At 41.1% G+C, this 15,653-nt stretch overlaps 1 protein-coding gene across 1 annotated transcript in view; it reads right to left on the bottom strand.

The window, feature by feature from the left end:
- The window catches only part of LOC306979549 (transmembrane protein 132C), a 129,535-nt gene that overhangs the window by 103,747 nt on the left and 10,135 nt on the right, over window positions 1-15,653 (bottom strand). Inside the window, exon 2 of the mRNA XM_079578536.1 lies at window positions 2,979-3,852. Coding sequence (XP_079434662.1) covers window positions 2,979-3,852 — 874 coding nt within the window. The remainder of the gene's footprint in view (window positions 1-2,978; window positions 3,853-15,653) is intronic.

The raw sequence follows: 15,653 nt of genomic DNA, 5'->3' as shown, positions 1-15,653 counted from the left end.
CATATAAATCACAGACATCAGAGGAAATGCTCTACAACAGTTTATTTCAGATTGTTTATAATATGATGATGATAATTAATAACAAATATTACTGGATATGACGCAGACCCTTCAGCCAATCAGAGCGCAGGCTCACCTGCCCAAACGCCCTCTGGCTGATTCACGTGTTTTCATTGGACAGAGCGAGTGTCCGTCAAATCTAGTTGGAAAAACCCGCGAGCTAAACACAGCTGTGATGTTTTATATTTTTATCCTTAAATGACGAAACTGCGGAGAAATGAACGACCTCAGTTTGATCAGGACATTTGGCAGCACGTTTTCAAGAGGAACTCTGACAGAGATGCGGGACTTTGTGGAGAACAGCAGCGGAGCCGAGGCCCGACTTTGTCGGGGTGACAGCGGTGTTTCCCCACATCATGCGCACTGGAACCCGGGGCGGATCCGAGGCTCGCCGCGGTCACCGGACAACCGGACGTACGGGAGACACGAGGACGTTTGAGGACAGAGATGGAAGTGACAGGAGAGTTTATGGAGTTGGCAGTGACGCATATGGAGGAGAAGAAACGAAGGCGTCAATGGTGAGTTGTGCTTTGGTGTCGCTGTTGTTGTGAGTAAAATGGCGATAACCTATAGCTCACACATATAATGTAATAAATGATGAGGGTGGTGACCTGTAGCCGCTGCTGCGGTTGGGGGTGTGTGATGCGTAATAGCGCAGAGCGCGCTTGGAGAGCCTTTGGCACCGCTGGACGTTCAGTTCCTCCACAGGTGTGGCGGGGCTGAAGACCTGGGACGGCTTTACTTATTGCATGTGGGGCTCATTTTGCCAGTTTGTGATTTATTTCTTTGCGTTTGTGTTTTGGAATCGTCATCGCAAAACACTACGTAAAATAAAGTCGTTTCTGAATCGGGTTAAATGTAATGTAAATGTGCATACCCTCAATGGGAGCTTGGGGGCGCTGTTTTAGTAAACGTCTTATATGGTCGTAATTAAGGGATAAGACAAACGACCACTTGTGTCGTTTTCTGTTGGAGGACAGTCTCTGTTTTAGGAGTAAAAAAAATCTGCGTTTATGACTTCTATTCATTCTACACTTCAATGGCTAGACGGCATTGAAGTGATGCTTGATCACATACTGTATACGCTGTATACGCTGATCACATCTTTGGCCCAAATATACAAGGATACAAGAATGAGCATTGCTTCAGCTTCCTTCTTTGGTTGAATATATTTGTTGTTGTTACTGTTTAGAATTTGTACTGATTTAAATGCATCAGTCAACCAAAATAAACCATTCATTCATTCATTCCTTTATTCAATATTTAGTTTAGTGCAAATAGACTTTATAGACTTCACCCCTGACATCGGGAGTTTCAACAGTTGGATCATTCATTTGGTAATGATGTACTACATCTATGTTTGATGACTGCTGAGTTTAAAGTGCATAATGCACGTGTGTCTGACTCGTTCAGTTTATTCCCATCCATACACACAAACTAGAAGGATGGGCACCATGACAGACTGCGATTTTGTATTAGACAATAATTATAATATTAAATACATTCATTCCCAGGCGTCACTATTAGCCATGATTATGTCAAAATCTCAGCAGAAACTCCCAGCGTCTGAAGTCTAAAGGTAAATGAATTAACTGCATGTAATATTGGGACAATTGCACAAGTGACTGTCTTTCTGCATGTATTACAAAAAAGTCATAAAACAACGTATTTCTAAAACTTTCCTCATAAAACCAGCAACATTATTATTCAAATTAATGCAATATGTTGTTGTAATCAGCAACTCCAGATAGCTACATTTAAATGTATTTTGCCATATATGCACAATTGTTTTTTTTTTGTTTTTTAGATAATCTGACAAGGCAATAGATTTGCTCCACAGATTTAGCACAAAAACTGACCATGCCAGAAACCTAATAACAGGCTCTGGGGAAGGACTGTTCGACACATTTCTATGGCTCTAAAGCGCAATTTAAGCCTCAATAAACAGGATACAAGACAATGTCCGACACCAAAGAGTGCAGTGGGCAGATGATAATAGTGTTGTGAATACAGAGATCAAAGTGTGCTTGCTGTGTTGATTAAGCGCCCTAACAAACAGCTGCATGAGGACAGCCTTATCGCCACAACCACACAGAAAACCTTTCCATATCTGCTGCTCTCAGATGGCCAACCTGTGCCCAACTCGTACTTCGTAGCCGAATGAAAAACACCACAGCCATTACAGCCAGTCTGCAATATGACTGATGAAAGAAAGAAATCTGTTTTTTACGAGTTTAGAAAAGTTTGCCGAGCCCTTGAGGACCTCTTGCCTGTAATTAGTGCAGAGCGTATTGACTTTGTGTTGTAGGCGTACAAGTGCTTATATTTACAGCATTATAAGCCCTAACCTGGGAATTATCAAGTTGAAATACTAATTTGATGCAGAAAGAATAACAACATTGTGTTGATGAAGTGGTCTTTCTATTCTTGACACATTAGGGTAAATTAAAGGTTAGCTTTCATGTTAATCGCTTATAATGGTTTTGACTCATTGGCAAAAAGTGACTACAGCTCCACTGAATAAAGTGAACTACCTTATCCTTATTTACCACACCTTATATGTGGTAAAATGTATTATTTTGGAAATAAAAACAATTTATATCAGGCAAACACGAAAAAAGTAGCAAATAGGCAAAGTTTTAAGAGTAACTTGCATATTTCCTTTGGGCGGCTCTATCTTCAAAATACATACTGCTGAATAACAACATTTTCACTGTCAAAACATTTTCACAGTCATATTTTTACAGTAAAATCAGACAAAATGTCTCAAGAGTAATGCGTAAACTTAAGAACGGAAATTTAAATGAAAAAGCTAGTAGAAGTCTCTTAAATCTTGGTAGAAAGAAGCAATAACTAAAAAATAATGAAAACTGTGGCCACTGAGCCTGAACAGCCCAAAAATTTCATAAAGGCCTTACCTGAGCGTAAACATCTCCACGGGCGAGAGGGCAGACACGCTGATAAAAGCCGAGACTGTTTCCCTCTGTCTCATGGGTGTAGCGGGCACCTGGACCACAAAGTTATTATCCAGCCTGTGCTCAGCGAGGGGAGGGGGAACCGGGTTCTGATAGAGCCTCACACCTCCAATTCTCCTCAGGGGCGTCGAGGTGAACGATCCAAACATTCCCGAACGGATAAAGCTTTCCTTCCTGGCTTCTTCTGAGTGACACTCTCCTGCTTCTGTGGATTGCAGTGTGTAGTACAGCTCTACGGGGGTGCCTTCAGAGGCATCGAGGATCTTTTGGCGTCCCGGCACTACGCTGGGTGGACTAAACCAACTGGCAAGGGGTTCGAGTTCGGCCACGCAAAGCCCCAACTGTCCCCTAAGCTGGCAAGTGCCCCTGACTTCCTGCGTCTCATGAAATGCAAACATATGCACGCACGGTAGCTTGTCTATAGTGCTGTAGTCGTCCCAATCTCTCCCCGCTATGTAAAACAGAACTTGTACTTTTGGTTTGGCTAGATGGATCTTGGTGTTCATGATAAAAGTCTGCACCTTCCAGTTGAATGTGAACAGGGACGAGGCTGGGAATGTCCCGGGAGTCTGTAGCAGGTCTAAAGGAATGGGCTGCACCACAGACAGGGGGCCGTAGCTGGCGTTGACTGAAGGCAGACTTCTGGCCTGGTAAATGAAGAAGGATTCGGTGCGGGACATGAGGCTGGAGTTCCTCATGAAATCCTGGTTGGCCTCCTTCAGGAAGAATGCCTGGTCAGCGTTCAGGAGCTGGTAGTTGACGGGGAGGTACGTGGGCATGGAGGTGTACCGCTGTAGGCCATCCAACACACGACATTCTGTAACAAAACAGAGGAGTATGTTAATGATGGTTACTTTTATGAACAGAATCAACCTGTTTATTAAAATGTTTTGTCTATAATACACCAAGAAAAATTCCTAGTTTGTGAACCTGTTTACAAACAATGACAATAAAAACTATTCTGATTCTGATTCTGTGTATGATGCTTCTAAACTGTAAAAGACATTCATGTTTAGTAGGTGCATCAGAGGGAGCTTGTTTGAAGACAAAAATAAGCAGATTCTGTAAATCTATAAGTCTTTGTAACTGTAACTTATCACTTTCTGTTCTGGAGATATCGTCCTTTTATCGGTGTTAGATCGGCCAATATCCAATATTGTAAAATACCCAAATATTGTCCCAATATGTCAACCAGCTGATATATCAGTCGACCTCAATTAAAACTCAATCAAATTTCCATAATGACGTCTCTGAGCCACTGAATTTAAAAGTGCATTAACTATAGCACAGCAGCCACATACCAAACGTGATGCTTAGTATAATAGCAATTCTCCAATTCTCCATTGATTTTTTAGAGAATGAACAAAACTAAACCCCTAATGTGCTTTTTTAAGCACAACAATGCACAAAAGGAAAAATACAGTCTCCCTTTTCCTTTTGTCCAGTTCCACATTTCCAACATTTGGCATTGGGCACATGGGATAAATAGCTTAGCCTCCCTTCCGACCGTAACAGCAATCTGTTATCTGCAAGACTTACAGACCACCAAGTGTTTCATCGCCAAATGTAACTAAGACCAGTGGTTCTGGTGGATCCCAAAAGTAGATCGTGGGATTATTTTCACTGGATTTCTGCCAAAAATACTGTCAATAAATGTCTTTGATAACATGCCTTCTTATTGTTGCTCAAAACCAACAGATCTTTGTTCCGAAAATACTCCATTTTGATACAATAATAAGTTAAGCTCTGAATATGTTAGAGTGAACACCTTAATTTGGGTGTGGCTCATTCTGAAAGTTCAATGGTCGGTCCTGAAGCTTTTGAGAACCACTGATTTAGGCAATGAATCCAGTTACAACACACAGAACATTTTGACTTTATAACCAAGAGGAGTCTGCTGTGTGATTATTTCCATTTACCCATCCCACTGCTCTGTCCACATGTTCGTCAATGCCCCGACACATTACAGATCAGACAGGTTTAGTTGTGGTTGATGTTGCAGTTCTACAAATAGCAGACCTCAGAGAGGAGAAGGTGCAGCAGACCTCAACCTCCAAAACTAGGAACCAACTCAAAAGTCAGAGTGTCCCAGAGTCTAAAACTGGCCCCGCGACAAAGGACAATGACTTCTGAGCAGCAGAGCACCACTGAGCAATTTGTATTTTTCCTGAACAAGCAGCAGCTCGGGGCTTGTTTGTTGGCAGTGGCTGCGGCTGTATACGCAGCATTACACCTCTGACAAATGAAGGGGTTGATACAGGAGTGAGAGCAAACAGTAGAAATAGTCACAAAGTTGTCCCTCTGTCCTGGGCGGGTACAACTGTCACTGAGCGGGTTTCAGCTCTAACCGGATTAAAATGTAATCACAATATCAAGTCATTAATTATGTTTGCACACACGAGCTGTAAAATAAGATTATACCATGAATTATGAAATACGTGACGTGATTTATGAAAGAAAAGAAAAAAGTCGTATTTAAGTGAAATGACTTGATCAACTTTCAAACAGTAAGAGGGCAAACAAATTGAGTTGAATTGATTTTGATCCAAATTACTGCATATGAACTACATAAGCGTTCATTCACTGTATGGATTTCTGTTGCGACAGTTGTTCATGTGTATGGAGGGGTTTTACAGTGATGAATGAAATATTGGGACCAGCACAGCGACTAATAATTCAACACAAAGTGAAGACAGGGGTGCAGAGATTTGGTCCTCTTTCATAAGAATGCAAATTCAATTAGAGCCATGCCTAAAACCACCAACGTCATCCATGTATGTTGTGCGTAATTTCTCAAGTCACACTAAAATTTCTCTAATAAACTAAAAAAGGATAATGAAAAAAAAAAAACTGAATTCAAACCTTTGTTGATCAAAATAAACAGCTACATTACGTTTTACTGTTACCACCGCACAGCTCTATTTTTGTTCAATAAAAAAGTGCATGACATTTCACAGCAGAGGTGGGTACAGTCTGCAGTAAAAAAAAAAATACTGAAAGTTGAACATTTTATGTATCCAATAAAACTAATTTGCACACCTGGTACTTTATATGGGGCACCAGCCTGTATTATTTGGTCAGAGAAATATGATAGCAAGATTTTGTCCTGATTCGCAAACACAAGGACAATTTCAAACTATTTCCAACTGTGCCACTAAGTAGTCTTCAGTCGGAAATTATTCTTGAATATTTCTTCTTCTTAGTCCTAACAGTATACTTAGCAAATGTGTATAATATGGGGTCACATTATATTTAAACCCTGATAATCCTGGACCGATATTCGGGATTGTAGGACTGTATATACTGATTTCTGGAATTCTTCATACACTCATCACTTCGAATTTGGACACAAAGGGCAGTTTAGAAGTTTAATGTGGCTTTTATATGTTACAAAAGTCTCATATATATATAAATACTGCCTAACTGACTGTTTAACTGACTGCCAACTATTTATGTTGCTCCGTTACCTAGCAACCATAAATAGGGATGAAACGATAAACAATAATATTGTTAATTGCAATAAAAAATGCGGCAATTAATCGATAATCGCGAAATCCATCAGACAACCAGTGCCGGTAACAATACTGGGAATACCGTCTCAATGGAGATGTGACTAAAGTCAGCAGTGTTTAAGATTTCAGTAGGTTAGTTCCTCATCCAAATCCATTCTTTAATTACCCACTGTAGAAATAGCATTTTCTGTGTTAAGCTGCTCATGAGCTGCATGTTTTGTATTGATGACAACAGTCTAGTCCAAAATGTTACACAGTGTGCCTTTAAATACTTACTTTATGGCTCACTCAATTACAGCAGACCATGAAGAGGAATATTTACCACATGTGTCACAGTCAAGGCCCGCATGTGCTCCTTTGAGGAGCATGAATTCCTGAGCATGTAAAAAAAAAGTAAGTCTCTAGCCCATACCCGTGCGGAGTTATGGATTTTTAAAGAAATAACCAGTTTGCTCACTCCAACCACTAGAGATCAGGATATAAACAGCATATTATAGCCACGTGATAAATGGTCAGTCTGCCCCAGGGCGGCTGTGTCTACAATAGTAACTTACTGCCATCAAATGTTGAGTGAATGAATAATGACTTGTAGCATTTTGTAGAAAGTGCTGTAGCACTTTGAGAAACAGAATGAAGCACAGTAAGTGTAAGCCGTTATTTATGAGGATACAGTCGTTTGCAATATATGCAGCCCCGTCCCGCTGTGGGGGCTGAATTTCGGCCCGCATCCCAAACGACTTCGACACTGTTTTAAACCAAATATTGTGATAATATCGTTATTCGCAATTATTTTGGCCAAGATAATTGGCCTCACTCTTCTTAGCCATTTTCTAGTGAAATATAAACTTGTTTATCACACACAAATAAAGTCAAGTCTAAATCGGGTCCATATGGATGTTTATTCACAGCAGATTGTTCAGTAGAAGCGAAAAAACGGCAGTTAGTACGATGCTAAGATGAAGCATCATGTTAGCATTCTCCGTTTTTTATGTATTTATGGGCTGTTGAACCAAATTGTCTTCCCCCTTAACTGTTTTCAAACATGACCATATATGGGTGTTTCCAGAGATGCCGTCTGTATCTATAATAGAGAATTTACATTGAGTTCATAGATCAAAATCCTGATGCTCCTGAATGATGTCGGGATGTTCAAAATGTGCACAGTGATCTTGACTTTTAAAACTAAAAACTGTAAATCTAATTGAAATCGCAAAACTAACATACGAGAAATAGGCAAAGATAAGATTTCTTCTCAACATCTTGCAATCTTACCCAGACATCTAATTCTCCCCTGACTCTCACGGCTATGGCAGTTTTTGACTTGACAAAAAAAATCGAGGTCATTTCAGCATTTAGCACCGTGTTTATCATGGCCTATTAGCTGTCATCGCCAAACACGCCTGACTAGATCTGCAGCGGCGAACCATAAGAGAGAAGCTATAACCTGTAAAGGCAAGTTAAAATGCCCTGAACAACGGCACGGTCAAGTGAAATAAGTTGAAAAACTATATTTATGAGTCCATTATTATACAAAAGGAGTCTGCAGTTTCGGTCATCTTTATGTTTCAGTTATAAAGCATATTGATTAATGCAGCTTTTTGCTAATCACATTACTGAAAAAGATAGAGGGCATAAAATACTAGCACAAAAGGAATAGCGAAATAATGATAATTCAAGTGGGGGAAATGTCTGCTTCAGCGTTACACTTTATGGGGCACGTCATGTATTATTCAACTCAACTATTGTTAAATTTGAATAGTCAAATTAAAAGAAGAAGTATGGTGCGAGAACAAATGAAAAAGTTTGAGTCCTTATTTGCCGTGTTTAATAAAAAAGTATTTTTCTGTTTACTCCACAGAACAGCTGTCGGGGCCCTCCATGACAGCTCCGTGATAAGAGTCTCACACAAACACTAACAACAGATGTCTTGTAATTGTCGTGTTGTCGTTATGAAAGCGCTGCATTTTCCCCGACTTAGTCATCTCCACTGACATTTTCTCCTTTCTGTCTCCATTCACTTGAGATATGAAACACAAGATGCTCTTTATGAGTGCCTCTATGAAACGACGTCGCCCCGGTGTGCAGATCACAACAAATGGATCAAACACCTCAACGAGATCAGGCCTTTGTGAGGGCACAGTTTACAACGTGGCAATTAATAAACTTAGTCAACTCTTTAGGATGAAAATATAGTGAAGCAACATTGGGTGATGCAATATCTGTATCGCAGAATCAGTCCTCCATCTGACTTAGATATACGCATATTTTGCAAACGTAGCCTAATACTGTATAAAACCGTACATTGCCACTAAAAAATGTGCAATAGATTTTCCATTTAGTCTTATTTAGGCCTTTATAGTTCTATTTTAAGTCTCATTTCGACACAGTTTCATTAGAAAAATAATTTGTCTTTAAATTAAATGGAACATGTGTTGAAAATATATATTTTTTGCAGTCCAACTGAGAAAACGTGGGACTAAAGGGGACACCCGCTTATGTGACCACTTTGTAGGTTATATGGATGCAAGTAAGAATTACAGCAATGCCGCCTTGATCAAATGGCAAACTGAATGCTGAAAATGTTGAAAAACATACTTTTGTCACTGTGCTGGAGACTGATAAATAAATAAGAGAGCGAGACAGCAAAGCAAAAGACTAACCAAGTGACAAGGTAAGCTATCTCTCAAGGCACGTTTTCTGACTTGAAAGCTCAGCTGACCTTGAATCTGGCAGTTTGTGACATTATAGATCTGAAAACACTCATTTTTGATAGTTCTAGACTTCCCTTTAAATAATACCTGTAGTTACATCATGCTCTATCTCAAATTCAGCAGAGCAGTGGGCTGAGGGGTGCCAGGTGAGCGCTAACTAGCCAAGCAGCGCGGCACAGGCTCACTCATTCTACTGGCGCCAGGACTGTAGGCGGATATAGGACCGCCGGAGCGAACAGAGCCCTTCACACTCTCACAGTCAGAGTAAATGAACATCTACAATGGAGGCCACCAGGGAGCAACAGGCCAGGCTCCTGCAGCTCCTGCGAGGGGTGGACGCTGCGGTGAGTGGCCCCTAACTGCTCCACTGCCCAGATGTACATGTTTAGACTTCACTGCACACGTCAAGACACAGGAGGAGCATGGAACACGTGCGGCAATACGAAATGATGTACATTTTCATTTATTATTAATGAGACGTGAGAGCGCGTTTTCAAATTATCAGAGGTGCGAGAATTTTTCCAAAAACTCTTTACACTTAATTCTTAATTTTCAATATTTTAGATGTAGGCGGCAAGAAAAAAACAGCACTTGCGCAAAACAAAAAGAGTACAAAACACTGAAAAGTTCCTACATTTTTACTGCCTATTCATACTCCACAAGACGCAAAAACTTGGTGCATTCCAGGCAACTTAAAATTATGCAGTGGTTTTGTTACAGTTTTAACAATAGCTCGAGCCATGTTCCAAGGCATTTTTCCAAGTGGGAGGTGGGAAATTTACCAGTTTGCCAGTTGCCTGGACTGCACCATTACACTGCAAGACTAAAATCTAGTATTTTTTGCCTTGTAACCATGCAACGTCTTGTAACTGAAGATATCTGTCTTTAAAGGGACTACTATACAGAGTTTAAAAATGTTAAAATTATGTATTTTCCTCCCCCTACATGTTCCAGCAATGTCCTAAGGTGTAGAATGAGCCCAGACCTGTTCACCACAACTGCCTCTAAAATCCTGCACTGTTACTCAAAAAGTTGTTACTTCGGGTCCGAATTTCCGTCATGCACAAGCTTAATATAGAAGGTGCAGTTACACATATGATCTGAGGTGGCATTAGTGAGTATAAAATGGCCAACTTGCATCTAGCCCCTTTAAATGAGAGGTGTCTAAACTATGGCCAGGGAGACCACCAAATGCTAGTGACTCACATAGAAATTTGCTTAGAAAACTAAAAACAAAACAGCTTAAGATGCACTGATTTAAATGATACTACTGACTTTTGAAACAAAAGGAGCTGCCGGATCCCATTTCCTTATGATGATGAACTGAGTCAAGTCACCACTACCAGTCTATAGCCCTTTATCTGTTTGTGTTTTCAATATGCAGTTCTCAAGGAAAAGGAGTTTGGACATCTCTATGTTTTACTTGCTCTTACTGAGTCACTTACACTCCTACCAAGCAAAATGATTTGTACGGAAAAAACTTTTTTCCTCCAAACTTTACACGATTTATGATTTCAAATATATACCAACATTAGCAGTCTTGATGTTCCTTTGAAAACAATAACAAATGGTATTTCATAGCTGCACCACTTGTCAAGATTTACAAGTGCGTTCCTCGCGACCCTCCTCCTGACCCCACATTGCGGTGCACCTCAGCGTGAATGCAAAACAGGACACTCTTCAGCAAGAACAATGAGCGTGCGCCTTCCAGACCCATCGAATTATCCACATCATATTTCTCACAGTGTTCAATTAATAAGAGCCTATTGAGTTTGCCACCATCCGTCAAGAATAATAAATACAATATTTCCTTCAGGGATCATTTGCGGATGATTTATGCTTCGAGCTCGACCGAGAAATTCGAGAAAGAGGGACTGGAGATGGATCAATATGTGACACTGTATTGTATTACGCCATGCCAGCCTTTATAGAAAAGAAATCATTCAGGTTGATGGGGGTCTAGGCTCTGAGGCAAGTACATCTCCAGTTTGCAGGTTTTTCAAAGATAATCCATCTATACTTTATTTTCAAAATGAGCCGAATTCAATGCCCCATAATTGTTCTTGATTACGGGTCAGTTCAAATTACTCTGCGTGAAAGTCGGAGGCAGGAGCAGCTGCGCATGTTCCGCTCCTGTCCGCTAATGGATGGCCCATGTTTAAGACGCTAAGAGCTAATAAAGAGTAATGGGCTTGTGGCGTTGGCTGGACCGCGGGAAGGAGCTATTCTGAGTTCAAGAGAGAAAGCATCATCTCGGGGATTAAACAGTATCGACCAGGCCAAAGAGTAAACACACACACTGCCCCTGCCGCTCCGCTGGCCCATTTGGTAAAAAGGCCCGCAGATGGGATAGCAAATAGGCACTGTTTGTTGGTATAGGGTCGGCGGGGATGTCATTACGGGATGCTGGGAACCGGAGCCCTCCAGGTGCAGTGAGGCAGGGGGCACTGATAGGTCTGATCCAGCGTTATCGCGGCAAGAACCCTGGGCATCCTGCAGGCGGAGAACAACCTCTTCCTTGTGCCAACCGGTGCATGGCCAGAGGGGGGCAAGGGGTGGAGAGATTTCGGATAAAACACAAAGCAGGTCTGTGTGCCCATCAGTATTCCTCGTGGCCTCTCTAAAACCGCGCTACAACATAAACTCGCCCCCCCCCTCCCCAACTCCCCCTAATGAATCTCTTCCCCTCTCTCACGCAGCGCTTTATTGTAAAACGATACCGTAAATCAGCCTAAATACAGAGGCATCTGCAGGGGTAGAGTTGGATGGCCCCTCTGTAAGTGTGGCAGGACATTAAATGGTGTGTAAGCACAGTTAAAAATGAGGAACAAGTGGACACACGGCCAACTAAGTCTTAATGGCCATAGACTCCCATTCTCAACAATTACAATCTCGCCTGCATTGGATGAAAACTCAAGCGTGGTTAGTAATGAACAAGGAAGTAGTTCCTGAACAAAAAGTATGTTATTGTAAAGGACAAATGGGAAAACTCCAGTCATGCGAGGTCATTTATAAAGGAAATATTGTTATTGTGTGTGAATGTAAAGCAGCATCAGTACAGTATTTCAGTCAATTCTGATTTGTTAGGGCCAACATCAAAGCCTAGCTGAAATAAAAACAGAAACACCAGGGCTATGATCACCGAGACCGTCTCAAAATGGCTTGGTCAAGCTCCTTCACATACATTTAATTTTAAGCAAGTAAGTAAGTAAGTAAGTAAGTAAGTAAGTAAGTAAGTAAGTAAGTAAGTAAGTAAGTAAGTAAGTAAGTAAGTAAGTAAGTAAGTAAGTAAGTGCTTTATTTGTCATTGTACAAGTGTACAACAAAATGTGTTCAGGTGTTAGTCCTGAGCTTCGCCACCACTGTGGGTCAACCTGACCAGCATGTTTTTGAAGGTAGAGGAAACCTGGCTGGCTGCCTTCAGTCTCCTCTGATCCTCTGAAACGGTACAGCGCCTCTTGGGTGTATCCCTGTTTCAGAGCATGGTATCCTGCACTGGTCAGCTCCACCTCCTCCTTCCTCTTGCACGGCTCCCTCCGCTCCACATCAGTCTTTCACCATCTTTTGGGAAGAGCTTAATAGTTAATCTGCTTTATTCTCCAATGAACGTCCAGTAGCCAGAACAATAGAAGGCGTGTGTGGCTTAGCTGTGAGTCTCACCCGGATACATCCTTGTTTGTTCCTTTTTCTCCACTGTGCTGCAGGTGTGGGGGCTCTTGGTGTCACAGCAGAAGAAATTTGTAGGGATCAAAAGGGTTAAGTTGATTAGCTTACTTTACTTTTTGACTTCTAAAAAAGCTGCTTTCTTCAGGACCATCATGGACTCTTTGCAGTAAAAATCCACTGATCCCCTAACCTGGCTAACGCCATGTTGCTGTGTGCACTCGAATCATTTCGAACTGCACAGCAGCCTGGGGACCATGGATTTGGGAACCAATCACAGAACGAGGAGGGACGGCAAGACGGTGACGCGCTATTTGATATACGGAAGCTTGTAGTTTATTTACAGATTTAAAAAAAAAAACGTTTATTTAAGGATCAAACATGACAGCAGCAGACACAACGCTATTTTTCGATCAAGCTTTAGGCCGTGTTCTAAATAGTTTAGCTCGAAAGTTTACAGCTCGCACGTCATACGTCATCGGATACGATGATACGATTGGCTATGGCTTCGTGCAGACGCATGATAGACATTCGTAGCGCCCAATAAACGACTATGGACGATCGTAAACCACACCTCTCCTACGAGAAAATGAATTGGTGGTCCCCAGACTAAATATCACTTGTGATTTTAGTCTGGTGTTAGCCAGGTTACTGATCCCCACAAAAACATGGCAAAGACGTACAAAGGCTTTACAATTCTTAATCACGTTTTACAAATATGTCTTTTATGGTTGTCATTATTTGTACTTTTGAATTATTGGGTGTATATCTTTGAAGCACTTTATTTAATCATTTGATTTTTTTGAGTAATTGTACTCTACAAATAACCTTGCCTTGGACTGTATTTGTAGTACAGTACCGACCACTGAAGACAAAAAAAATGTGACGGTTTAATTGTGACGTACCTGCGCTTTGAATAAGGACTGCGGAGCTTGATCTCTCTAACAAAATGGAGAATGAGAAATCTATATTCTTTTCATTTAATCTGTCAATGTCAATGACCCTCCCCTGTCTCCAAACACACCCTTAATCTTGCCAATTACAAACATGCATACGCTGATTTGAGCATGTATTCAGCCTGGCCCTAATCTATGGTGCCACATTGTGTGATCATGTTAATACTGCGGCAGATCAGAGGGCTAAAGGAAATCAAATCAAGACAAGTCTCAACACAACCGTGGCGGATTGATTATGGATGGCAGTGCTGTGATTCGGCTGTGCACTCTGCCTCTCTGATGAGCGCGGAAAATAAAAGGCTGTCTCGAATAATGGAAGTGTGTGTCTGTCAAGGTAATCGGGACCGCTTTGTGTATACGGTTGCAGCATTTAAAAAAATCTTGACTGCTAAAGTTTGTCTTGAACGAAACTTTATTTTTTTCGTCCTCAGCTGGGAATTTGAGTTGTGGCACAGGCGAGTTGATTAAATCAGTTTGTAAAGTCGGCGCACAGTGAAGATTTTCCTCCAAATCCCTTTATTTAGAGTGTGGTGTGGAGAGAAAAAAAAAACAGAACTGTAAAGTGTCTGCATGCTCAAGTGCACGGCTTATCCAGTCCTGCTCGCTCCCCAAATATACTGGTAACCCTCTCTCCCCAAGGACAGACACATACTGCGCTGATAAATTCAACGCCGCAGTCTTCTGACAAGGCTGAATTTTGCCATTTGACAATGCGCAGGGAATTTTCTGGTTTAAGATATTCATTTTTATACATAATCAATGCAACGCAATGTAAACAGCCACTAGTGAGTACAATATGGAGGTTGACAGGTATGGTGGAATCATTAAGGTGCACTGTTCACTTGAATAACAAGTATGTTGGGAAAGTTAAAGTTTACTCCTACGATTGACCTCAACACAGTAGAGGGGTGGACAGTTACAGCTAATTAAATCCAATACTGCAACTCTTGATTGAGAGGCAAACTAAAAATAGCAATGAGCTTTTGATACAGTGTGCACTTGGATTCAGATGTTTCTTTGTCTCCGGGGCAGTTAAAGCTTTGTCACATTGCAGTCACAGCTTTATTACAGTGAATAACATTAGAGGGGTGACAGACAGTGTGTCTGTAATGCCAAGAAAGAAAAACTTGTTTGTTCAGAGAAATCTGTGTGATAATGGCACCAGAGACGATGAGTCTCAAGGACTGCTTCTCAAAAAACTCAAAAAGAAGAATGAAATAATACAGTAAAGTGCGGACAGAAACAAGGGAGTCAAAAAATGCCATGAAACTAGGCCTTCCAGACAGCAACGGGAACACCACTCAGACAGGTCATGTTAAAATGAGTTTATAAATTATTCTTCTGATTAGGGCCGCACATTTAAATGCAGTTTGAATGGTTGCAATTAGCAAGAGCTGCAATTATCTAGTGAATATAATACTGCTCTTTCCAAACAACAAGGCGTGAAGAACTTGCTTACAGTTTAGTACAGGGGTCACCAACCTTATTTCAGCTGAGGGCTACTTTAAGAGCATTAAGTTGTTCGAGGGCTACCAGTTAAAAACAAATCCTAAAGACTTAAACATACACTGTTCACTTATAGGATATTGACCCCATATTATATTAAAATAGCTTTATTTTAAACTCATACTGAGTCACAAGAACAGAAATAACTGTAATTTTAACAATTAGATTCAAGAAAATGAAGTGTTTTACACTTTAGAAAAAGTCCCAAGGGCTACTGGACATGCCCCAAAGGGCCCCTGGGTGCCCGCGGGCACCACGTTGGTGACCCCT

The sequence above is a fragment of the Gobius niger genome (assembly GCF_951799975.1).
Source record: "Gobius niger genome assembly, chromosome: 1".
NCBI lineage: Eukaryota > Metazoa > Chordata > Actinopteri > Gobiiformes > Gobiidae > Gobius > Gobius niger.
This window is presented reverse-complemented; position numbering and strand designations above follow the sequence as displayed.